Source organism: Ustilago hordei (assembly GCF_900519145.1).
Source record: "Ustilago hordei strain Uho2 genome assembly, contig: UHO2_contig_01, whole genome shotgun sequence".
In the NCBI taxonomy this organism is placed as follows: domain Eukaryota; kingdom Fungi; phylum Basidiomycota; class Ustilaginomycetes; order Ustilaginales; family Ustilaginaceae; genus Ustilago; species Ustilago hordei.
Genome location: NW_024545270.1, coordinates 1,807,424 through 1,833,589, shown reverse-complemented (window position 1 = coordinate 1,833,589; position 26,166 = coordinate 1,807,424). Strand labels below are relative to the sequence as shown.

At 51.7% G+C, this 26,166-nt stretch overlaps 5 protein-coding genes across 5 annotated transcripts; 1 reads left to right on the top strand and 4 right to left on the bottom strand.

The window, feature by feature from the left end:
• Positions 1–27: 27 nt before the first annotated feature.
• Positions 28–8,598, bottom strand: UHO2_00485 (putative FAB1 - phosphatidylinositol 3-phosphate 5-kinase; the record flags this gene model as incomplete). Its single annotated transcript, XM_041557105.1, has 1 exon — positions 28–8,598. One exon carries the CDS (start codon positions 8,596–8,598, stop codon positions 28–30), a length of 8,571 nt encoding a protein of 2,856 aa, XP_041413039.1.
• Positions 8,599–10,770: 2,172 nt separating this feature from the next.
• Positions 10,771–11,079, bottom strand: UHO2_00484 (uncharacterized protein; the record flags this gene model as incomplete). The annotated part of the gene is made up of 1 exon (XM_041557104.1): positions 10,771–11,079. One exon carries the CDS (start codon positions 11,077–11,079, stop codon positions 10,771–10,773), a length of 309 nt encoding a protein of 102 aa, XP_041413038.1.
• A 2,232-nt stretch (positions 11,080–13,311) lies between these two features.
• On the bottom strand, positions 13,312–17,432 carry UHO2_00483 (uncharacterized protein; the record flags this gene model as incomplete). Its single annotated transcript, XM_041557103.1, has 4 exons — positions 13,312–13,569; positions 13,852–15,083; positions 15,104–15,753; positions 15,844–17,432. 4 exons carry the CDS (start codon positions 17,430–17,432, stop codon positions 13,312–13,314), a joined length of 3,729 nt encoding a protein of 1,242 aa, XP_041413037.1.
• A 107-nt stretch (positions 17,433–17,539) lies between these two features.
• UHO2_00482 (uncharacterized protein) lies at positions 17,540–18,964 on the bottom strand (the record flags this gene model as incomplete). Its single annotated transcript, XM_041557102.1, has 1 exon — positions 17,540–18,964. One exon carries the CDS (start codon positions 18,962–18,964, stop codon positions 17,540–17,542), a length of 1,425 nt encoding a protein of 474 aa, XP_041413036.1.
• Positions 18,965–24,993: 6,029 nt separating this feature from the next.
• UHO2_00481 (uncharacterized protein) lies at positions 24,994–25,860 on the top strand (the record flags this gene model as incomplete). The annotated part of the gene is made up of 1 exon (XM_041557101.1): positions 24,994–25,860. One exon carries the CDS (start codon positions 24,994–24,996, stop codon positions 25,858–25,860), a length of 867 nt encoding a protein of 288 aa, XP_041413035.1.
• Positions 25,861–26,166: the final 306 nt, after the last annotated feature.

Below are 26,166 nucleotides of genomic sequence, written 5' to 3'. Positions count from 1 at the left end.
GTATCTCATATGAAAAAGTGCCGTGCTCTAAAGCGTCCAATCCTCGACCCAGTGATCAGGCATCAACAGCAGCGCCTTATCAATAAACGTCAGGAACCTCGTTCTGTAATCCGGCGGTGTGATGATCGTTGGCTCTCCCTTACCTGCACCACCCAGTAGCGCTGTCTCCTTGACAAAGCTCTCTACCCTCTTATCCCATGTATATGTCCGCACAAAGTCAATGATACCCACCACAAGCTGCTTGCTCTGCCTATCAACTCCCACCATCAGCGAGTAATCCATCACATTCATGTCCGCCAAGAAGAGCGAGTCGTTGTATAGACTTGCACGTAGCAGCTTCTTCGAGTGTTCGCGGATGAAGATCGGATTGAGATGGTTGGTCTCGATCAGGTTCTCGTCGAGGAGCACCTCGCTGTCTTTGCCTGTTTCTGGGACGTAGCGATTGCGTGTGCTTCCTTTGAGATCGTACGATCGGATGCCTTCAAGACCGTAGAAGAGGTTCTCCATCACAAAGCAGTCCAACTTGATGCTTTTGCCTGTTTGAGGATTGCGGAAGCCGATTCGGAAGCAGCCAAAGATCTTGGCCAACGCTGTCCTCCGTCCTCGCGAAAGGCATTGCGACATGTAGGCAAAGTACTGAGGCGCAAACTTGGAAAAGGCATCCATCTCGAATCGCGAGAGCTGCTTGACAACGAGTCGATGATCGCGCGTCTTGAGGAACGCTGACCCTGACTTGCCACCAGACGAGTCCCATTTGAAGCAGCGTGAGAGTGACTCGACCACCGACACGTCACATGCACACGTCCTGCGCAGCGCATCAAACTGCTCAGCGAACAAGATCTTGCACCAAAGCCGGGTCGATCCGGACTCGAACTCGCAGCGGAAGTGTCGACCCTCCTTCTTGAGCGTGCCCTCGAGCTCATTGGTATCCATATCGACGATGCCCCATCCGTCCGTCGAGCCATCAACACTTGGTTTGTCATGCATCGAAGCTTGATCCTTCTCCTTGACCCATGGCGTCTCATTGCGCATCCCCTTCAGCCGCTCCTTGTACTGCGTTGAGCTCAAGGTGAAAGAAACGATCGATGTAGGCTCGTCTTCACGGAAGATGATATCCGAGTCCGCAAAGACGTGCTCTGAGTTGAGCATCGGATACTCGAGCGGCACCATCTCGCCTGTGCGGAAAGCCCAGAAACCAGAGAGTGTCTTGAGGAAGCTTCTCTCGAGACTTGGCATGAAGTCCGAATCGGATGTGAAACCGCTGCGGAGGTAGGATGGCAATGTGAGCTGCGCACTGTTGTTGGTGGTTGCCAAGGAGGAAGGAGCAATCGACTGTGCATCTGACTCGAGCTCGCTCACAGCAGGAAGTGAGATGTTTGTTGCTCGGCCAGTCTCTTGGCTGGCAATTGTGCAAGCGTCATCAACGAGCGAAGAAGAAGTTGGCGTCGCCGCAGTGGCTGCAGTCGTCACAGAAGCAGAAGGGTCGATGTCTGCACCATTGGTCTTGGCAGAAGAGGATGTCGGAACGCGTGTTCCCTTGATCGTCGAGTCTCTTTCGCCTTCCTTGCCCTTGCGCGCCAATGCAGACTGCTTGATCGAATCGCCGCCCTCTTGCTGCCCTCCATGCTTGCGAGCCTGATCCGAGCTGGTCCTCTTCCGCTGCTTGGCGAGTGCATGGCTCTGCGGTCGATGGCCCAGTGTCATAACCAGACCATTGCGTTTAGCTCCGAAGCTGGTCGCTTCCGTAGAAGCGTCCTCATCCGAGTCGTCGTCCTCGTCAGCTTCGCTCTCGTCGTCGGCAGATGCACCATCATCCTCGCTGTTCTCTACAGCTGAGTCGGGCTCGCTCTCGTCATCACGAACGGCTTCTCGTACGCTACTGAACACCTCGACTCTGGCTCGAGTCATGGCGACGGGACGAGCTCGCTTGGCTCTCTGTGCAAGCAAGAGACGATGCTGTCGTTCACGCTCCCTCTCTGCCTCCTTGCTGATGCGATCAAAGTGCTTCGCGATGGTCGAGACGCGACTGCGAGTTCCAGGAGCGTTCTCGCCCCTTCGTGCCACTGGCACACGGCTACCGGCAATGCGACTGCTTCCCGCGCCATCAGACTGGTAAGCACCACTCTGACTTCGGTTGCCTGTCGCAGCGGACGCTGCAGAGGTAGCTGAGGCAAGTGCAGCTGCTGCCGCTGACGCTCCTGATCGTCCGATGATGGCACGCGGTCCAGCTTTGAGCCCTTCACCCTTTGGCGGCCTGTAGCTGGATGGGGGAGGAAGCTGAGCACCCTTGACTGGTGTCGCTGATCCGCTCCTGCTTCCAAGCGTCGCGGTGGAAGTGCTGGAATCGCTTCGTTTGGCTCGAGGGAGACGACTGCCGCGGCCATTTGCATTTGTAGCCGTGGTGGGCGAGTTGGCATTCGAGTCAGGTCCGTTGTCGTGCGATGCTGAAGCCTTGCGACTCCTCAAAAGCTCTTTGGCGTGAGTCGACACCACTTCTTCGGTCTTGCCGCGACGCAGGCTTGGACGCCGGATAGAGCCATTGACACCCGCTCGAAGGGCAGCTGCATCGGTCGAGCCAGCCTGGCTAACTCCTGCGCCGGAGCTGGAAGCAGGCAGACCTGTAGTGTTGCGTCTCGGGCAATCGAAGCGACGAATCAGGCCAGTCACCGAGCCGACCAGCTCGCTCTCTGTGCATGAGCTCTCGTCTGCTCGTGGGTAGCCAGCCGGATCGAACAAGCCTCGAGACTTGCCATAAGTCGGTGAAGCAGGTGCCGTCACTGAGTTGGAAAGCGCTCGACGGCTGATCATGGGACGCACCTCGACTGGCGAGAGGTCTGCCGCATCTGTCTCGTCGTCAAAGTTGCCGTCGCAATACTTACTTGTGTCCGCACGGCCCACCCTGTTGAGCTGAGTCGGGACAGTCTTAGATCGCGAGACCGCTTCCGACGCATTGTCGCCGTTCGCATCAGTCTGCACCGGGGCCGGCACAAGCTTGCCAGACTCTCCCAAAATGGGGGGCACCTCGCTGGCTGGCGTATCGACAGTATGTGTGACCAAGTCAGATAGCATCGGCACTAGCGACAGGTCTGCACCTGCCAGCGCGAGAGCTTCAGCAGCTTGCATGTTTGCACTCCCTGCGTTGGTTTTGTTTGCCGACTTGGACTTCTCCTGATCCGCCTTCTCTGCATCACGGCCTTTGGGTTTACTTTCAGCAGCGTCTGTCGAACTCTCGTCGATCTCAGCAGCAGGCGGCAGAATGCTCGAGCCCGTTTCGGACCTCGCCGCTTCTGACGGATCCTTCTCTGAGAACAATCGCTTGAGATGCGTGGTCGTGATTCGACGAATGTCCTTCTCGGACGGAATGCAGTTCTTTTCGAACTCGATAAAGTCAATGTCCCACTTGACCACCTTCTCTTGCAACATCCTACGCGCTTGGTTGAGACACAGAACATCAGTCGCCGGACTGAACTCGTAGAGCTCAGCAACCAGCACTTCCACCTCGCGACGGTCCAGCTCGCATCTCTTGATCATCTCAGAGATAATGGCTCTGTTCTTGTCGCGGTTAATGCCAGCCGCTTCGGAGCATGCATCATTTCCGAATGCACGAATGCGCACCATGACACTGTCCCAGTAAGCCTGACTCTTGCGGACGAAGGCAGCCGTCTCCTCGTTTTTGATGTTGCACTGTACTTCGGGGTTGATGAAGAGCTTGAAGTGTGGCATTGTGACCTCGAAGAGATCGTCAACCTCCTCGGAGTGGAAGCGCACTGCCATGTTCTGGTAGGCAAAGTAGCGCACCTGGTCCCGGTAGAAGTCATGCTCGCACAGTTGGGTCTTGCAGTGATCGTGTCGGTAGAAGTAGAGCTCGAGATACTTGGCAAAGCTGAAACTCCAAGTCTCGGCGGTTACGAGCGCAACAGGCGTGGCATTCTCGCAGACCTTGCAGTAGCTCCAACTGAGCAGCCTGTTCTCCTCGTTTGGCAGTGGACAGACGAAGCGTTCGAGAACCACCTGGATGCGAATGCGATTGTGCACAAATGTGATGTAGTGCAGCACGTTGTTCTTGGCGCAACCCTTTGTTGCGCAGCCCTTGGCACTGTTGGCAGCCAAACGCTCGATGTGCTCGCCGAGCGTCTCATCATGCTCGCCATAGAACTCGATCGACGCGAGACTGGGCCCCTCACACGGTCGGGGTGTGAGCGTGCAGTGACGTGTAACGATGAGCTGGATGCGCTTGTGGTTGAATGGCGAGACCGATTCGGGCTGGATGTCGAGATAGCCTCCCCACTCCATCAGCGAAGCCCGATGTCTGTCGACCGTAATTGCGAACTCGGAGTCTTTGGCAATCTGTGATGGCACCTTCAGAAGCGCGAAGAGGTCGAAGACGGGCAATTGCTCCTGCTGCTTGATGGTGTTGAGCGAGGATGCTGTGCTTGGAGCCACCGTCGCAGTGGACGGTTGACTTGTATGAGAGAGGATCAAGCCAGGACCAGGCGAGGTTGTACGAGTCGGCACCTCGGAGGCAGGCGCAGAGACAGATCTGCTGATCGACGTGTCAGCTGATGCAAGACTCTGTGCAGTATCGGACGCAGCTGAGATCGATGCAGCGCTGTTTGCATCCTTCTGCCGATTCTGCACAGGTGATGAGGGTCGAGGTGTAGGTGTAGTCGTGTTAGGCCCGCTTACCGCGGGACTGGCCGTTTCGATCGTGACCGTTGCGTCGCTAGCTTCCCGTCTCTGAGAGGCAGACTCAGTCACGTCTACATTTGCCTTCTCTCCGGCCTGAAGCTGCTCCAGTTGAACTGACGTAGGGACTGGCTGCGGTGTCGAAGAGCGAGGAGATGAGGGCGATACGTCCGAGCTGCTCTCTTCACCCTCTTCGACGATGGTATCGTGGATGCGAGCACCAGGCACTTCGTACTTTGGCGTCAGGTCTTCGGCAGATGGAGATTCCATCGGCGCCTCGACTTCAGCTGCATCTCTCGGCGAGATGCCCGCAGAGTCACTCGTCTTAGTCGGCTTCGGCGTGGGAGTGGAGTCGTCGTCCACTGCTTTCGCATCCAGCACAGCGTCATCAGGGAGCTGGTTAATAGAAGCTGGTGGTGTCAGAGCTCTGTCCTGTAGCCTGCCCTCATCCTTCAGAATCCTTTGCAGCTCTTCTGCCTCTTGTTGCGCCAGCAGCTGCATGAGACGATCGTTGACGCGCTTCAGCTGCAGAATGGGATAAGGTGCAGGGATCTGGATGCAGACGGAAGAGGTGATCAGCGTCGTCTCGTAGATGCTGAGAGCTCGCAGGATACGAGCACGCGACTGCAGCATGAAGGTCTTGTCGTCACCAACTCGACCCAGCTGACTCGATGCCTCCTCGCCCATCTCGAAGTCACGCTCAGCTGCCAGGCGCTTGAGCTCATCAGCAGCACTGTTCGAGGTGTCTGCCTCGACGGTGCCACATGGATGCGATCCATTCAGAAGACTGCTGTCAGAGTAGATGGTCTCCATAGCAGCACCTTCGTCAGCCATGACGTGGCCTTCCAAGCGCAAGTTGTAGGCGACAAAGATCATCATGGCCAGAATTTTCTTGACACTACTGAGTCTATCACCGTCGGCACCACGCAGCACGATGGTACAGCCGAGCTGCTTGGGTGTGCCTTCAAAGCGCATGAAGCTCTTTCTCCACGCCGGCGCAGATGCATGCTGGAAGGTCTCGACGTTGAAGTAGCGGCATCGGCCGATGCGTGGGTCAAGGGCGAGTCGATCAATCGAAGTAATAATGTCGGCCTGGGTGCATCTACTGATGGCTCGGATCGCATCCGCCTTGACGCTCCAGACGACGACGATGCCTTCCTTCTCCAACAGCTCGAGGGCGATGCGAGAGACTGTCTTTTCGACGACGACAATCTGCGGACGCAGGGCAATGATACGGGCCACGAGAATGCGGATGAACTCGTGCTCCTGCGCCATGAGTGGCTCAAGCGACATGAACTGGTTGGGACCGCGGTGATAGTCGAGTGGGAAGCAAATCACGATGATGCGTGCGTTCGTCAGCGGGATTCGAGAAGCCATGCGCTTTGTAGCGACGTGCTTTGTACAGACGTAGCCGTCGACGTACTCGGAATCGTCAGGCTTGCCTCCAGGGATGCGCTTAATCTTGACGAATTCGCCAATGTCGCGACTCTGATCTTCGCGTGCATCGGGCTTGACACGTGAGATGGTGGTCAAGACGAAGGGCAGAAGCACGTCGCACCATTTGCGCTCGTTATGGATACCAGATTGCCTTAGAGTCTGTGCCATCATCTTTCGGAGATGCTCGAGCGCACGATGTGTGATCGATGCCTCCAGCAGTGCTGGTGTGATGCCTTCAGAGCAGATGCGGAGCTCGCGATAGAATTCCGGGGTTTCATTGTGGTCTACCGCGACTTCTTCATCTTCGTGGGGATGCTGCAACGGAGGAACCGGCGACTCGTTGCGACCGTTGCCATGGAAGCGGGATCGGATCAAAGCACTAGCTTGAGAGGGGTCAAGGGAGGCAATAGTCCGCAATGAACGCATGCGAGAACGAGTGACGGGTCGTGACGTCTCACTGACTAGACGTAGACGTGGGTAGTCAGAAGTGGACTGAATGGCCGATGGAGTGTCATTCACAGATGGTCCCGAGGACGGGAAGACTACACCTGCAGTGCCATCTTTGACCTTGGACGAACTTGACGCTGCGGGCTGTGCGGGAGCAGCTGAGTTCGCTGGTGATGGCACAGCTGTCGAGGCAGTATCGTTGATATCTGGCGTCCGATTCTGAGGCGTATGATGCGAAGAGCCGACAGCGGAGGAGACGCGTTCGATGTTGGCTTCTGTGAGCTGAGAAGCGGCTGGCTGATCGTCTTCTGGGTCTGGCTCGGCAGGTACCAGCTCTTCTTCATCCATACCTTTACGGAAGGGTGCCACTGGGGTCGCGTCCGGCTTGCGTTTGCGTGCCTGCTCTGTTGCATTGGCCTTCTTTTGCCCTCCTGTAGTGCCGTTGTGCGCCTCCGTCCCTGCAAAAGAGTCATTGTCAGCGAATCCAAAAGATGCTGATATGCTCTGATGTATGCCAGCACTGAACGAGGATGGACCTGCCGATGCACTGGCAAAGAGGTGATTTGCCGCAAACTGCGCCTGTGGACTTTGGATCTGCGCTTCCAGAGGTGCTGAGATCATGTCCTTATCTGGTTGGACTCGATTCGGATTCTTGCTGGCTCTTTGAGCGACGTTGAGCTTTTGCTGATGCTGACCTTCGCGCTCGTGTCGATCATACTCTTCGAGCATGCGCTTGCAAAAGTTGCAGACGCGGATCATGCCTTCGAAATTGAAGCGCTTGCCCTTGATGATGTGAGCTGCACATCTACCGCAAAAGATCTGACCGCAGATTCGACAATGATGCTTTCGGCGAAAAGGTGTGAAGACCGATAGACACTCTCGACACTCCTTTGCGTTCTCATCAGCCATCCAGAACTTGCGGCTGAGACCTTCGCCTCTCATCCTGCGCACAATGGCATCCGCACTTGTCTGCAGGCCGATCTGTGCTTCAGATCTGTTGCCCAGATGCTCATCGATGGTGTCGACTCGGTGAAGTCGAGTTGAGCTGCTCCTCACTGACTTGGTGTCATCTGCCAAAATATCCTTCGATAGTGGGAAGCCAGGAATCGCAGACCATCCATGCTTTGCCAGGTGTGATCGATCAATGGCGCCGTCGATGCCTCCACGCAGCATGAAAAGGGTATCGCGTGATGAGTCCGGATCCATGTCGCCATCGTCGGCAATGACAGATTCTCGATCATCGGTGCAGCTGCCTGCAAGCCCTGCGAGAATCGAGCGAGCATGGATGGCGGTTGCAGGCGAGGTGAATGTGACAGCCGGAGCTGGAGCTACTCTGCGCAGCTTTAGGGGCAGACGGCTGGAGGTAGACGAGCCAGCGTTACTTGTGATACCCGATATCGAGCGCGATGTGCTGATCGACGGAGAGCTGTTTGAGGGGCGGAGGCCGCCATAGCGAGCCATCTGGCCTGACTGCGCTCTATGAGCATCAGCCGTGGTAGTATCGTTGCGTAGCCTGGATGGCCCAGCTTCGGCAGGACCTGGGCGACCTGAAGGCGAGATGTTTCGTGAATTGGCAGCTTGGCTGCTTTCAGGGTACTCATCGATGTTGCTGAGTCCGCCTCTTGCTGGACGCGCGATGGAAGCCTTTCTGTGTTGTGGCATCGAGGCAAGTCGATTGGAGCCGATGCCGGCATACTGTAATAGATTGGATGAATTGTACGCAGCGAGCTGTGATGCGCCTGTAGATGGAGATTGGGGCAGTTGTCGACTAGTGGACTTGGCTGAGTAGGTCCCCGAGCTGTGACGAGAGGCTGATGGCGTGTCAAGCTGGTCGCTTCTGGCTCCGTGAGCGGAGTCATTCTCGACGGTGAGCCCGCCGGCTAGCGCAGACTTGACACGGCTCAAGAGGCTGCCGAGCGCAAACGTGGACTCCTGCTGGTTTTGGGAGTCGTCGAGGAAGCCGAAGGAGGTGAAGCCTTCCTCATTCGAGTTGGGCGCCGGCGAGCGGTACCCTGCTGTTGTCGTCATGATTGGCCGGGATGGTTCTGACTCGCCTTGAAATGGTGTGGCAACGAAGAAGCAATAGCTACCTCTAGGATGGTGGAGTTGTTGGATTGTGCAGCATCATGATCAACTGTCCTGATGGTCGTGGGTGTGGAGGGGCCCCTTTGCTCTCCTAGGTAGCGCTGTTTTGCTGACCTTGCTCCCCTGTTGCAGCTGCGATGGCGGCAGTCTGACAGATGGCTAAGCAAAAGCGACCTGGACAAAGGAAGGCTCAAAGGTCGTTAAGGGTCCGGGCGCTGACAGAGAGGCACGCAACTCAAGCTTGAGGAGGAGGCTCTGGCTCACACGCACGCGGCTGGCTGAGCTTCAATTGAAGATTTGCAAGTAAAACGCGACCGATCGGAGCCACTAGCAAGCTCACGTATACAGCCATGTTACTTCTTGAAATGCTTAGTTTTCATAGAGTGAACCTAAATGACAAACACATATATATACTCCATTCGCCACTCTAGTGATGTCCGAAACAAGACATGTCACTTCATCTGTACCCCTGCATTGCTATGATACTGTGTGCCACCAGACCATCACCATGATGACTACCCCTTACTTCATTGTGTTCCTCACTTATGTGGGCTCCCTGCACTTCAGTGTCTTGGCTGTGATGCATGCATATTGCTTGAGATGCCGACACATCTTCAACTCCCCCTTTCGATGGGATCTCCAAGCCTATCATCCTGGCCAATTGTGAAGTGTTGAGTCCCTGCAGAGGCTTTGTCAGAACATCTGCAACATTGTTTGCTGTTCCAGTGTACTTGATCTCCACATCACCCCCTTGCACATGATTGTGGATGAAATGATACCATGTGTCAATATGTTTCAGCTTCCAATGTTTGGCTGGGTCCTTACTCACCTGTATGCACCCCTGACTATCTGTGTATAGTACAGGCTGAACATTTGTGATCTCCAAATCCCAGAGCAGGTATGAAAAGAACAATGCTTCTCTCACTGCTTTGGAAGCAGCAATGAACTCAGCTTCAACTGCTGACAATGCTACACACTTTTGAACATGAGACCTCCAGCTTACTGGACATCCATATACATATGTTATCGACCCTGAAGTACTCCTTCACCCATTTGTGGGGTCAGATGCCCAGTTTGCATTGGTATATGTCATTACCAGTGCACCCGAGTGCTCGTTTGTCGACCCTCCTAGATGCAATTGATATCCACTTGTCTGGTTCAGGTACTTTACCACATGGATCGCTGCCTTCCATGTGCTGTTGATCAGGGTCGACATGTATCACACCAATATGCCAATGGCAAAGGTGATATCTGGTTGGGCTGTGTTTGATACCCATAACAGTTGACCAACTAGCTCTTGATATTCCTTTGCTTGTTGAGGTTCACATCTCTCACCCCTGGCAATGTTTGCTATGCACAACATGGGTATCCAGGATTTTTCACTTGCTTCTCTTAGCCATTTGTTCACCATTGCTTCAATATATGCTGTCAAATCCAGAGATACCCTCTTCTGTTCTCTATCACATGTGATCTTTACACCCAAAAAATTTCTTTGATCCTTCTGTTGTCTTGCATCTCCCATTTGTCCATGATTTCCCACTTGGTGTGATCTACTTCATCATGACTGGGTGATGTTATTAGCATGTCATCCATGTACACTGTGATGATCATAATCTTGTCACCTGTCCCTCTTGAGTATAAACATGGTGTGCTCAGCATGCAATGGAACCTGATCATCCAGAGATGTGAGTCTAACTCAATATTCCATTCTTGGCCTGATTGTTTCAGACTGTACAGACCTTTCACTACCTTCAGAGCCTTTCTGGATGGTATTTTGATTCCTGGTGGAGGCTTGAGGTATACATCATGATGTATGGTAAAGTTTAAGTATGCCTGTTTTACATCAATAGAATCTATTTCCCAATCCTGTGTTGCTGCAATGGCAATCACCCCTCTGATGGATTGGATGGGTGCCACTGGTGCGAAAACCTCCATGTAGTTGACCCCTTTGTGTTGAGTGAAACCTCATGCCATGAGCTGGGCTTTGAACTTTGTCAGTACAAGGTTTGCATCTGTTTTGATCTTGAGTACCCAATGCATGTTGACAGTGTTTGCACCCTTTGGGAGGTCAGCAATCTCCCATGTGCCCATTGCTTCCAATCCATCTAGCTCTTTTCACATGGCTTCTTCCCAGTGTTTTCTATCCTCTCCACTCCTTGCTTCATGTATGGTTGGATCTAGGTTCCTTTTCTGTTCCAGTTGCATCGCCATGAGTCCCAAGAATTTGCTGTCAATTTGAGTTTCGGCAATTGGTTCTGGTTCCATCATCTCCACCATTCCTTTGCTTGATCTCTCTTCCAAACCTGTCTCCATATCTATGTATTCTTGCAATGGTTCCTCATGTGCTTTGTCAAATATATTTTCCTCATTGTACCCTAGGTCTTTGAAATCCTCCTCTGTCATCATTGCTGGAGGTGTCTTCATGTCAACCAGTCACCACTCTGTCCTGTCTGACCAGCATTTGAATTCCATGAATTTAGCTGAATTGTGTCATGGGCCTGGATGCTCAAGAAGCAGGAGGGTCACTGGTTCATATGGACGGAGCACAGGTATCGAAGACCTAGTCGATACCAGTAGAGAGCATGGTCGTAGTGCAGTCTCCATGGAGACCATGGACTCCTATGGATTCACATGCAAAGGAGCACTGAGCCCATATGCGAGGAGGACCAGGCACAGCCACGAGGAGGACCAAGCTCAAAGAGCAGGCGCAGCCATGAGGAGGACCAAGCTCAGATGGTTACCACTCAGGGGCTCGAGAGACAGGAAGTCGACACAGGTCATGAGGAGGAGGAGCAGTGTCGAAGGAGTCGACACAGGTCATGAGGAGGAGGAGCAGTGTCGAAGGAGTCGACACAGGTCATGAGGAGGAGGAGCAGTGTCGAAGGAGTCGACACAGGTCATGAGGAGGAGGAGCAGTGTCGAAGGAGTCGACACCACTCAAGAGGCACAGGGGTGCCAAGCAGGAGAGGCCCCTGAGCAGTACTCGATGAAGAAAGTACTCTCTGGAGAGAGAGCAGGAGCAGCATCGCTGGCGATGCTGTGAAGAGGTATATAACCATGCTTTCTCATCATCATAGGTCGAGTGGATCCCCATCCACTCTACTCACCATAACTAGTTATCACTTCAGCATAAGTATACATTAGTTTCAGTCAGCATAGCAGCAATCTATCAAGGTTGCTCCTCATCGTAGTGTGTGTGTTGTATCACCACTACCTGACGTCCGAAGGCGCCCATAGCAGGTTAGCGGTCCGGATATAGATAGAACCGAAGGCAGTAGTCCACTGCGGTCCGGGGATCACTTCAAAGCATCAAGTCAACACACTGGACACTCATGTTGACGCCACCAACCTTATCACCAACACCATCAACCTCATTATCATTGACATCACCAATCTTATCATCAACACCATCAACCTCATTATCATCGACATCACCAATCTCATCACCAACACCATCAACCTCATCATCATCAACACCCACACCAGACCTTGGTGTCATCATAACACTGATATTGATCGTGCCGAGCTACCCCTGAACGGAGTGTCCACAGAGGTCAGCCGAAACCTACGATAGTATATACAACGAACGCCACCTGCTGTCACTGCACAACTTGATAGTCACCAAGTATCTCGACAGACCGACCTGGGTTTCAGGCGCGAGACCCCTGACAAATTGCTCCAAAAAATGTTCAGGCTGTAGAAAAGCCAGCCCTTTCTCTCTAGACTGTATCCCAAGAAAATGGATGCAATGGCTCACTGGTCTAGTTTCTTATTGTCCCATTTGACTTTGGGTATGTTTACCCATGCCAGACAACCAAACACTCATAGGAGTCTCAAAACTCGCTCTGGCAACTTGCTGAACATTGCTTGATAAGGGAACTCATTATCAACACTCAGAGTGAGGTTGATTTTGAATGCTGCAGCTCTGATTGCATATGTCAGGGGTCTCGCGCCTGAAACCCAGGTCGGTCTGTCGAGATACTCGGTGACTATCAAGTTGTGCAGTGACAGCAGGTGGCGTTTGTTGTATATACTATCATAGGTTTCGGCTGACCTCTGTGGACACTCCGTTCAGGGGTAGCTCGGCACGATCAATATCAATGTTATGATGACACCAAGGTCTGGTGTGAGTGTTGATGATGATGAGGTTGATGGTGTTGGTGATGAGATTGGTGGCGTCGATGATAATGAGGTTGATGGTGTTGGTGATAAGGTTGGTGGCGTCAACACGAGTGTCCAGTGTGTTGACTTGATGCTTGAAGTGATCCCCGGACCGCAGTGGACTACTGCCTTCGGTTCTATCTATATCCGGACCGCTAACCTGCTATGGGCGCCTTCGGACGTCAGGTAGTGGTGATACAACACACACACTACGATGAGGAGCAACCTTGATAGATTGCTGCTATGCTGACTGAAACTAATGTATACTTATGCTGAAGTGATAACTAGTTATGGTGAGTAGAGTGGATGAGGATCCACTCGACCTATTGATGAGAAAGCATGGTTATATACCTCTTCTCAGCATCGCCAGCGATGCTGCTCCTGCTCTCTCTCCAGAGAGTACCTTCTTCATCGAGTACTGCTCAGGGGCCTCTCCTGCTTGGCACCCCTGTGCCTCTTGAGCTGTGTCGACTCCTTCGACACTGCTCCTCCTCCTCATGACCTGGTGTCGACTCCTTCGACACTGCTCCTCCTCCTTTGATCAGTGACAGTTCCTTTGGCTCTTGTCTCTCGAGCCCCTGAGTGGTAACCATCTGCATGCTCCTTGAGCTTGGTCCTCTTCGTGGCTGTGCCTGCTCCTTGAGCTTGGTCCTCCTCGTGGCTGTGCCTGCTCCTTGAGCTTGGTCCTCCTCGTGGCTGTGCTTGGCCCTCCTTTGCATGTGAGTCCATAGGAGTCCATGGTCTCCATGGAGACTGCACTACAACCATGCTCTCTACTGGTGTCGACTAGGTCTTCGATACCTGTGCTCCTTCCATATGAACCAGTGACCCTCCTGCTTCTTGAGCATCCAGGCCCATGACACTACCCCCCTCTTAAGAGCCGAGCTCCGTCGAGGCATGCTCTGGTCTGGTTCATGCTGACTCCTCCTCTTCCTTGACAACATCGCCCCCGTCATCCTTCCTCCTTCTCTCAACGTCATCCTCCTCTCTCTACTCCTCCTGTTCTCTCCTCCTTTCTCTACTTTGTCTACTCACTCGTCCCCCCTCCGACACCTCATACTCCTGGATGAGGTCGGGACAGTTGAGGTTCTCTACTGGTTCCCATGAAGCAGCTTCTTCTGAGTACCCTCTCCACAACACCTTGTACTCTGTAGTCCCATTGTGTGAACGCTTGTCGATGAGTGCTTCGACTTCGAAGTCGAGGTCCTCATCTGGAAGTGGTGGCATGGTGGGCTGTTCAGCACGTTGAGGAAGAGAACTTGTTCTTGCTGGCTCGAGCATGGAGACATGGAACACATCATGCACCCTAAGGTTTGCTGGCAATGTGATTCGGTAAGCTCGGCGTCCTACCCGTTCCTGAACTGGGTAGGGTCCTGCAAACCGGGTATCCAACTTGGGTGTGGGTCTCCGTGTCTTCCAGTTTCGGCGGTTGATATAGACCATATCACCCACCTTAAACTCAATGTCCTTGTGCTTCCTGTTATACTGGTCTACTGATCTTCGTTGTGCCTCTCTGATCTGCTCCTGGAGGTACTTGCAACGCTCCTTTCCATCCATGAGGTACTCGAAGCGACCTGGATCATTGACTCCTAGTCGTTGAGGGATGTCAGGATGAGCTTTGGGGTTCCATCCATAGCATGCAAAGAATGGTGAGACACCAATGCTGTTGTGGACCGTGTTGTTGTATACAAAGGCCGCAGTGTCCAGCAGGTTGGCCCAGTCATTCTGCTCATAGTTGCAGTACATCCTGAGATATTGCTCTATGACCTGATTGACTCTCTCTGTTTGACCATCAGTTTGAGGATGGTAAGCCGTGCTAAGTGAGTGCTTCACACCCATTTGCTCTGCAAATGCCTTCCATGCTCCTGATATGAACTGCCTGCCTCGGTCCGAGACCATGTGATCTGGATATCCAAAGAGTCTAACCATGTGTCCATATAGCAATACTGCAGTCTGTTTGGCCGTGACTGTCTTATGGGTTGGAGCTAGTATGGCAAACTTGGTTAGCCTGTCGACAATGACTAAGATAGAGTCATAGGTCTTGGAGTCATACTTCTTCGATGTTGGTAGTCCTTCGATGAAGTCGAGGGATATGGAGCCCCAGGGCCTGTCTGGGGTTGCTAGTGGCTGTAGCAAACCATATGGACGATGACGAGGAGCTTTGTACCTAGCACATACAGGACAACTTGCTACATAGTCTGCAATCCAAGCTGTCATGTTTGGCCACCAGTAATGTCGTTGTGCTGCCTTGATGGTAGCATCTCTTCCTACGTGTCAGCAGTGATACCATCATGGCATTGGGTCATCACCATGAATCGCAGATGCTCTACAGAGAGAGACTGTCCATCTACCTCTTTGGCACTCCTTGAGTGTCGGTTGTTGGTCCTCCCTGGCATGATCACTTTGGGGATAACCAACCTTCCTCCACTGTACCATAGGTCATCCCTGACCTCGAAGGGCTTCTTCCTATGTATCTCCTGTAGCTCTTGGTCTAAGGGGTGGAAGATCTTGACCAGGTCTTTGAGACCTTTTGATGCTATGGACTCCATCGAGATCATGGGGGCCACTAGGAGCGAGTCATGGTCTGCTGTCTCCTTGAACACTCGAGGAGGCAGTAGTTGCCTCACATTGTGATCCTGCTCTTCACCAGCTGGTTGCATGTCTGTCCTTCTGGTGAGAGCATCGGGTTCACCACCTTTGTCTCCTGGTCGATACTGCAATATGAAGTCGAAGTCTGCTAGTAGTATGGCCCATCGAGCCTGTTGACCTGTGATGCGTCTCTGTGACTTGAAGTACTTGAGGGCTTCATGGTCAGTGAGGATGACCAGTTGGTTCGGTAGTCCAGCTAGCATGTGTCGCCACTGAGTGAGGCAGGCGACCACAGCTAGGAGCTCCTTATCATGGATCTCATAGTTCTTCTCGGCAGAAGACATCTTCCTAGAGTAGAAGGCCACAGGATGCCATCATCCTTCATGCTCCTGCTTGAGCACTCCTGCTATAGCAAAGTCACTTGCATCAGTCTCCAACCTTGTTGGAAGGTGGTAGTCGAAGTGCTGAAGCACTCCTGCTGATGTGAAGGCCTGGATGAGCTTGTGGAAGGCCTGTTGGGCCTCCTCTGGTAGCTCGAACTTCTTGAACCGTTCTATAGGCTTTACCAGTGCTGTCAAGGGCTTGGCTATGCGAGCAAAGTGGGCTATGAACCTTCGATAGAAGTTGGCAAAACCCAGGAACCTCTGGATGTCATGGATTGACTCTGGCATTGGCCACTCCTTGACAGTGCGCACCTTTTCTGGGTCCATCTCTATGCCTGTTGGCTTGATGATGTACCCCAGGAACTCAACTGTCTTGGTGTGGAACTCACACTTTGACAGCTTAGCAAAGAGCCTGTTGCTCCTTAAGCGAGTGAGGACCTCAGTGACATGCTTCACATGTGCTTCTTCAGTGTCACTGAAGATCAGGAAGTCATCTAGGTATACTACCACATATATCCCAATGATGTCTCGGAAGATGTCATTGATGAATGACTGGAAGTGAGCCGGAGCATTGGCTAGGCCAAAGGGCATCACTAGGTACTCATAGAGTCCCAACTGAGTGCCAAAAGCTGTCTTCCATTCATCTCCTTTAGCAATCCGGATGAGGTTGTATGCTGCTCTAAGGTCTAGCTTGGTATAGATCCTTGCCTTCCTGAGTAAGAACAGCTGCTCCTCGATGAGGGGCAATGGTGCCCTGTTCTTGACAGTGATCTCGTTGAGACCTCTGTAGTCCACACAGAGTCTGAGACCTCCATCCTTCTTTGGTACGAAGAGCACCGGTGATCGTGCCGGGCTCTTCGATGGTCTTATGAACCCCTTCTCAAGGTTCTCATCCAAGTACCTCCTCAACTCGGACATCTCCTTGGGTCCCTTAAGGTATAGGGGCCCTTGAGGTGGCTTCCCTCCTTCTATCAACTCGAGGTGGAGATCATGCTCGGTATGATGGGGCAGCTTGTCTGCTTCCACCTCATCAAACACATCTCGCAGGTGTTGGTATGGCTTTGGTATGTCTGCAGCCATCACCACCTTATCTACCTCCACCTCCATCTCGACTCCTTTGTCTGCGCCTGTAGGTACAAAACCAAAGGCTGGGAGTGATGATGGTGGCTCCTCTAACAGCATGAACCCTATGGGTCCATCTTCCAGAGCTGCTCGTAGTATGTGCTCTGCTGAGACAAACTCGTTACCATGAAGGGTTGGTCTCCTCATGGTTAGGTCCCCTGCTCTTGCTGCTTCAGGGGGTCTCCTAGGGGGTCGGTCCTGCTCCTGAGTCTTGAACTCCAGCTGGCCCGTATCCCATTGTATGGTGGGTTTGAGCCTCCGTAGCTCAGTGAACCCCAGGATGAGGTCATAGTCCGCAGTGTCGGCCACTGAAGCTTCGACCACACCCAGATTGTGTGTATCAATAGATACCTGCATGCTCGCAGAACTATTGATGGAGAGTTGGTGCCTGGTGACACCATGGATCGATCTTGTTTTTATGGGTTTTGTGGGTATTTGGTACTTACTAATGAAAGAATCTGAGACTATGGACAAACCAGCACCGGTATCAGCTAGTATCCGAGCAGGATGGTCTTGAACCATTCCAGAGAGCTCCAGTACTGCTTTGCCTCCACTGGTAGAGAAACATACTTGACAATCTTGATATATACAGAGTGATGGCGAGGAGGTTTGTAGAGCAATGCATGCCATCAGTGCATCACCCCACTGACGTTTCCCTCATCGTCATCATCATCGTGCTCCTCCTCGTGATCGGGGTCCATGGGTTGCTGGTATGAGCTGAGGTCCATGGCCTCGGGGTCACCCATCTCAGTACTGCCTGTGTGGCCATCTCCTGAGTCGGTGGCCTCCTCGAAGGGGTCTGCTGTGGTGACCATAACCTTTGGTCCCATGGGTCGAGAGCTAAGAGGGTTTACCCTCCTGCTGGGGCAGTCTCTGGCCCAATGGCCGATACCCTTGCATACATGACAGGTGTTGATACCTGATGGAGCAGGGCTTCCTTGCTTCGAGGGTTGGGTGGGATGATGAGGAAGGGGTCGGTTTAGGTTTTGTATAGTTGCTTGTGTAGTTGCTTGTGATGGTGATCGAGCTGGATAAGGTTGAGTGGGTTGTCGGATGGGGATTGAACTTTGATTTGGCCGAGACCCAGTTCTTAGTGGAGGTGACGTGGCATTTGGAAGTGAGTGTCTAGCCGAGGACTGCTGTAGTAGCATCCTCTGTCGATCGATCTCCTCGACCTCTCGATACCACTCCCATCTCTTCCCAGGTGGATTCCTCTCGAACTTCTCCTGTATGCTACGAGTGAGACTACCTCTGAAGAGGTCAATCACTAGCTCATTGTCATCTAGGTTGACCTGTCCTTCCAAGTCTCTGAACCGCTCTACATGACGTGTGGCGGCACCAGGAGCATCACTTGTGAGTCTGAGAGCCAACAGCTTGTTGTATGCCTCCATCCTAGCATTGCGTGGGTTGAACTGCTCTGACAGTCGCTCTGTGAAGTAGTGCCAATCATTGAACAACCTTCCTTCTCTAGCTCTATCAATACGGAGCTTGGAGGTCCACCACTCTCTTGCTGTCCCTTCCAGTTGAGCACCCATGTGATTGATCATCCTAGACTGCTCATACACCTGGTTGAACTTAAACCATGCTTCGGCTTCTAGAATGAAGATCTCCATGTCTCGGGGATTGAACTTTGGAAAGGGGGTGGCAATGGGCTTTGACCGGTTAAGCTCTGCCATGATGCTGGTATCCTCCTCGTGGTCCAGGGGGTAAGGGTCCGTCCTAGTCCTGCTGTAGGGGTCCAGCTTAGTCTTGACATATCTTGGCCCAGTAGGTGAAGCATACTTCTCGTAGTTGATGTCCTCCTGCTCCTCCAGGTTGAATGAGACTGATCGTCTTGGTCGTGGAGCTGGAGTAGGAGTATGTGGGTCTCCTATCATAGACTCATCTCCTCCTCCTGCTTGGTCTTCTGAGTGAGAGAGGTCCATTGTCTCCTCCCTGCTCAGTTGAGCTCGTTGTAATCGTTCCTCTCGATGACCCTGTCTGGTAAGCTCTAGCTGTGCTTCCAATAGAGTGAGTAGTCTATCGAGCTTATTGTTGAGGTCTGGGTCCGTCATGGTGATCGTGAGGAGCTGCTTGAACGATCCACTCTAATGTCAGGGGTCTCGCGCCTGAAACCCAGGTCGGTCTGTCGAGATACTCGGTGACTATCAAGTTGTGCAGTGACAGCAGGTGGCGTTTGTTGTATATACTATCATAGGTTTCGGCTGACCTCTGTGGACACTCCGTTCAGGGGTAGCTCGGCACGATCAATATCAATGTTATGATGACACCAAGGTCTGGTGTGAGTGTTGATGATGATGAGGTTGATGGTGTTGGTGATGAGATTGGTGGCGTCGATGATAATGAGGTTGATGGTGTTGGTGATAAGGTTGGTGGCGTCAACACGAGTGTCCAGTGTGTTGACTTGATGCTTGAAGTGATCCCCGGACCGCAGTGGACTACTGCCTTCGGTTCTATCTATATCCGGACCGCTAACCTGCTATGGGCGCCTTCGGACGTCAGGTAGTGGTGATACAACACACACACTACGATGAGGAGCAACCTTGATAGATTGCTGCTATGCTGACTGAAACTAATGTATACTTATGCTGAAGTGATAACTAGTTATGGTGAGTAGAGTGGATGAGGATCCACTCGACCTATTGATGAGAAAGCATGGTTATATACCTCTTCTCAGCATCGCCAGCGATGCTGCTCCTGCTCTCTCTCCAGAGAGTACCTTCTTCATCGAGTACTGCTCAGGGGCCTCTCCTGCTTGGCACCCCTGTGCCTCTTGAGCTGTGTCGACTCCTTCGACACTGCTCCTCCTCCTCATGACCTGGTGTCGACTCCTTCGACACTGCTCCTCCTCCTTTGATCAGTGACAGTTCCTTTGGCTCTTGTCTCTCGAGCCCCTGAGTGGTAACCATCTGCATGCTCCTTGAGCTTGGTCCTCTTCGTGGCTGTGCCTGCTCCTTGAGCTTGGTCCTCCTCGTGGCTGTGCCTGCTCCTTGAGCTTGGTCCTCCTCGTGGCTGTGCTTGGCCCTCCTTTGCATGTGAGTCCATAGGAGTCCATGGTCTCCATGGAGACTGCACTACAACCATGCTCTCTACTGGTGTCGACTAGGTCTTCGATACCTGTGCTCCTTCCATATGAACCAGTGACCCTCCTGCTTCTTGAGCATCCAGGCCCATGACAGCATACAGCCAAAACCTCTTCAGCAGTCTCCTCTGCATTAGCATTGTTCTCATCTTCTCTCCAAGGGTCCTGTTCATTCTCTCCACCCATCCATTTTGTTTGCTGTTGTACCCCATGGTGGTTTGCCACTCTATGCCCTTTTCTAATGACCATTCTAATGCATTGTTGCTTTTCCATTCAGTTCCTTGGTCGGATCAGATTGCTTTTAGCTTCCGATCCATCTGTGTCTCCAGGAATGAAACATTCCTTTTGAGTTGCATGAATGCATGACTCTTTCACATCAATGGCTGTGCATACACATACTTGCTATGATCATCAATTAGCACCAGAGTACACATATACTCTGTCACATAGGACGAGTCTATTATTAGGTTGATGTGGATGAGATCCAGGGGCCCCACAGCTCTTTCACTGCTACCTTGCCCCATCTGGGCACTTGTGCTCTTAGATCATATGCACTGCTCACATGTCAGAGCAGTGTTTGGATCCAAATGCATGGTATGCTTATTCTTTAATTTACTCATGATTGTCCTGGCTTTGTCTCTTCCTGGGTGTCTGAGATGCTCATGCCATAGTTGTTCCTTTGAAACTTTCAGTTCATTCTTAATATGCTTGAACTCCTCATCAACACCTTCAAACAGTGATGCTGATGTGGCCATCATGCTTTCTTGCCATGTGTCACCTTGGAACTCCAAAAGTCCTCACTTGTGATTCTTTGCAATTTTAAGTGTCATGCTGTTTGTTAGAACAATCTGGCTGCTGGTTGTGTCCAATATCACTTGTGCTCCTTCATCCATTAATGAGTTCATTGACAGAAGGTTAACATTAAGGTGCTTCACATATAGTACATTTTGGAGGGAGATTTCCCCGTAATCTGTTGATATGCTTGCATCTCCTATAGCTGCCACTTCCAAAACCTTGCTTCCAGCAGTAATTATCTGCTTTCAGCAAGTTCTTGGGTGGATGAGCATGCTATAGTTGTTTACCATGTGATAACTTGCCCCCGAATCCAAGATCCAATGAGCTGTTTCCTTGGTGTTTGGGGGGTCTTGTGAGAGGGTGAGGGAGCACCACACTTCCTATTTAGGTTTGGCAAGGGGAGAGTCTTTGGGGATGGTAACCAAAGTGTTGCATTGACTAATGCCATGTCCCAGTCACTTACAGATCCAGCATTGGATTCAGCATGATCTTCCTGCATTCCTTGGGCTCATGTGGCTATTGTCAGCTTCAGCTTCAGTCTCTCTGGTCCATTTGCTTTGATCATCGTTGCCAGTGGTCCAAGTGCTGGCTTGGCAGGGGTTGATCTTTTGCATGGGGATGCTCTCAACAGTGGTCTGTTGGATGCTCAGTGCAGTGGCGAGGGTGTTGAAATCGATTTGATGGATGGTGGCAACTGTCTCCTTGTACACCGGATGCTGGATCATGCATTTCTGCAGAGCCAAGAACAATGTGTCATTGGCAAATGGTTTGCCAAGGAGACTACTTTTGGTCTGTATTGACCAGATCTCTTGAATTAGCTTTCTAGCATCCAAGTGAAACATCTTTATATCACTGAGCTGCAAGATGAGTGCAAGTCTGTGGGATGTCTTGATGGCTTCATTTGTGAGGCCATTTTCGATCTTTCTCCACACTTGGTTAAAAGTAAGATAATCCTTGATTACATCTAGAACAAGGTAATTTACATTGTGTTCTCCAGTAGTGTCGATTGTTCCATGCAGGGCATTGATTAAAGCATCATTGAGGGAGCAGCTCCATTTTGGGTGCTTCTTGTCATATGTTCCCTCAAGGTGTTTCATTGCATGCAGGATGGATTGGAGGAAAGACTTTATGTGGGCACTCCAACTGTGGTAGTTGCATGACATGAGTTTCAGCACTGGTTCAAGGAGCTTTGCTAGGGTGCAAAAGCTATATCACTTGTCGCCATCATCAAAGTCAGAGTCAGAGTCAGCATCTTCGTTGGCTTCATTATTGATAGCCTCCAGCTTGTTTTCATTTGTGGCATCATTGTTGATTCATGCCTGGGTGGCCTTGCCCTTTCTGCTCCCTTTGGTCTTCGAGCTTGTGCTAACCTGGGTTTCAGTGTCTTCTACCATGTTCTGTTGATTGTCCCAGTTAGCTCAGATGGTAGTGCTTCAGACTCTTAATCAATTGAAGATTTGCAAGTAAAACGTGACTGATCAGAGCCACTAGCAAGCTCATGTATACAGCTGTGTTACTTCTTGAAATGCTTAGTTTTCATAGAGTGAACCTAAATGACAAACACATATATATACTCCATTTGCCACTCTAGTGATGTCTGAAACAAGATGTGTCACTTCATCTATACCCCTGCATTGCTATGATACCATGTGCCACTGGACCGTCACCATGATGACTACCCCTTACTTCATTGTGTTCCTCGCTTATGTGGGCTCCCTGCACTTCGGTGTCTCAGCTGTGATGCATGCATATTGCTTGAGATGCTGATGCATCTTTAACTGCTTCACTTCTTGGCGGGAATTCCTCGCGCCAAAAGTCAGCCAGAAAAGTGGAGGAAAAATCGCGTTTGGACCCTGAATTGCGATCGCATGTTGCGGCGCACGCCTTTGATTTGTGTCTGATCACGGTCTAACATCTGCATCAAACACCCACTTTGTCTCTTCCCATGCAAGGTGTTCTTGAGAACGTTGTCCGTATGTTGGTAGTTCGAGACGTCAAGTCCTGCGTATAACTACAGATGCAAAGGCTGGCAAAATATAACAGCCAAAGGGGGCTTGAGGAGACCTAACTTAGTCGCAGCTGTCGATGATTTTAGTAAACCGCGTTTCTGTAGCCATAGGAAAAGAAACATGAAAAAAGGTGTCAGAAAAAAAAGAGGAAAAAAAAAAAAAAAACGGTGAAAAGATGACCACGATATCGGCAAGTGCTACAGGAACCCGATTGATCGATCTTGCTTCACCTCAACCTTGAGGCATCTCCGATAAGGCCGAGCTACAAGTGCCATGGTCTCATCCATGCCAGACCATGCTAGCGAGGATCACGAGACACACCTTCCGTCAGCTGACGACTCAGTACCACCAGGCGGACTCGAAAGAAACAAACACGAAGCGGGCGTCCAAGACCGTTTGCGACAGAAGCAGGCATGCGAATCCATCAGATGGGACATGTGCTCCTATGATGCTGGATCATGGAATCGTTCTTTTTCGTTTCATTTCTAATGCGATCGGATGGTAACCCAGAGACCGGGTCCGGACGCGCTCGAGCTGACCTGACCGGATATCAAACAATAGAGGCAGGAAAGGTATGATGAGGTAAAGCTGGAAGAGGATCTTCTTTGGAGAAGGCAAGTGACGTAACGAACTGCCGAGCATAGAAGCATGATGAACAAGGTCCGGGGCCGAGACCAACACGAACAGATCAACAGATCAACACTTTTCAACACACGTTTTCGCGTCTTGGTATCACTCGTACGAGCTCCATCGCTTTCAACAGCAGCAGCACCATCGATATCGATGAGGAGGCATGTGTGTAGCTCAGCGCCATGGTCTTCGCCGCCGTCAGCGACGCAAGGGGCTAACGAACGCTGCAGCAAGCCTCTTGGTGTTAGTTAGCGCACATTGTGCCCCCCCTACAGCAACGAGGCGCTTCAAGTGTGCCTCGAGAGAATGGCGCTTGCATCACGTGATCAGTCATGGAGGCCTGCGCGTCTGGGCTGGACTCAACAATCGAATTGTTCCGCTCTCCGCTCCTCTCTTCACCAAACCCTTAGGGGGGGGGGAAAGAACAGATTCGCATGTTCTTTTCTCCCTTTTCATGTCCTGTCAAACGTTGATTTTAAAAACAGGTCTTTGTTTTGTATTCGACAATGCACAAGGAGCGCAGGAACGAGCGGCAAGGGAGGCTCTACAGGTAGGGCAAAAACGACGAACCAGCGCTGCTAATAGTAGCCCCCCCTTAACCCCCCCCCCTTTGAATTCTGCAAGCGAGCGCGAGCCGATGCCTTGACACCACTCAAACACACTCACACACTTGCTTGCTTGCTTGTGCAGGATTTATGGGAAGTTGATGCACACTAAAGCATAGGCTCTCCCTTGTCAATGCAACGCACAACGCCGCACAAAGGGGTCCGATCGACGAGGCTGAGCGGCGTTTCCTCAAGCCTTCATTGTTGTGGTGTTGCCAACGATGCTCAGCCGCAGATACCGTTCGATGATGATCCACCATCATCTCGTGCCGGGTCATACCACCTTCCAACACCAACAACAACGATGAGGTCTCCGCTTGCCAACTTCCGCCTCCTTTTTTCTCCACAATGTGCAGATGAGCTATTACTTGTCCTCATCGTCCGTGAAAAGAAACAAAGCATAACCGCACTTCCGTTGGGTACTCGATCTGCACCGTACAGACAAACCATCTTAGCTCAGGAGCAACACCGCTCGCCGAAATCTCGCTTGTGTCGATTGCTTTCGCCTCCCCGCAAAGTTCGCTCAAAGGTTGCGTAAGACGGAAAGATTGCTCGCTAGGCGTTGATCCTCCTCGATCTCCCCTTACTATATGCAGAGTGATTCTACGCCTTGTTTCGAGGGCTGCGTTCCATCGTCTACCAAAACTCTACCTTAGCGTCCTTTCTGGTCGGGTTCCTAACTCTTCATCATCCCTTCATCACCAACTCTCTCTCTTTCCTTTACCATCACCATCATCTCTCTCCTCACTTCCAACTTCACTCTCTCCCACCACTACACCATCTCATTGTCGCCAGTGCAATCGCCAACGTATACATTCATTTCTTTCCTCTCCCTACGCTCTCTGAACTACACATAAACTAACCAAATCCCCGCGCTGAAATAGCTGCCCCGCCTCCCACCTCACAATCATTCATTTATCCGTCTTTTGGCGTGCACAAACACACACACACACACACACACAATGCCCTCCTCACTAGCAACCAAACTCTGCGCCGCCCTCCTCCTCGCCTCTGGCCTGGTCGGCACTCTCGCCGACGAACAACAACACAACTACGTTCGCTCTCCTAAGCACTCTCGTCATCACAACTGCAACTCCTCCTCCGACCCCTGTAGTTCCAACCTGGCAAAGCGAGGCTCGACATACTCCGGACGAGCAACTTACTACGCAGCTGGTCTAGGTGCTTGTGGAAACTACAACTCTGGATCAGACTTTATTGTCGCCCTAAATGTTGCACAGTACGGAAATTTGGGTCAGCGTTCCTCTTGGTGTGGAAGGACGATTGCTATTACGTACAATGGTAACACGCAGTACGCAACCGTGCAGGATGCTTGTCCTTCCTGTCCGTACGGAGGCTTGGATATGAGTGAAGGCTTGTTCAAAGCGTTTGCGAGTACGAGCTTGGGTGTCTTTCAGATGAGTTGGACTGCTGCTGATGGGAGTGATAACTCGAACAACGACAACAACAACAACAACAACAACAACAATAATAATAATAATAACAACAACAACAACCGCAACAACGGGGGGAGACAATCAAGTTCCAGTAGTGCTCCGGCTTGGACACCGAGGCCGCAACCAACAACGACTTGGCAAGCACCAACTACCACTTGGACCCCTCCTGCTCCTACATCGACCTCAAAGGCTAGCTCGAGTTCGGCTGAACGATCGTCGTCGTCTTCAGCAAACGCCTCTTCGAGTGCTTCTGCTGCAAGCGCCAGTCCAACAGGAGCAGCGGCGGATGGAGAGAATCCAACAGCAAACAATTTGCATAGCTTTGCCTTGATCTACCAAGGGTTGAATCAGATGGCGGTTGCTGCTGCTTCCTAAACCGCCTCCTCCCTTTTTCTTTGGTACTTGCTGTTCGTCGTCCAAGGTAACGGGCTTCACTTTCCTCCTCTCCTCGTTTATATCTTTTGCTCGCGGTTGTATTCAAACGCTAGAGCTGTATCACATCTCATTCTCATCGTGCTCTGCTTCGTAATCGCTGTTCCTGTATCAGTATTAGTCCCTTGCTCTCACCGACCTGTTGATCCGCCTCGGCCCATTTCTTTCTGCGGAATAGCATATTATCGTATCCCATACCATTCATTGTCTGCTGCTTGTGTTGTCTGCGTCCCATTACGCCTTCAAGAC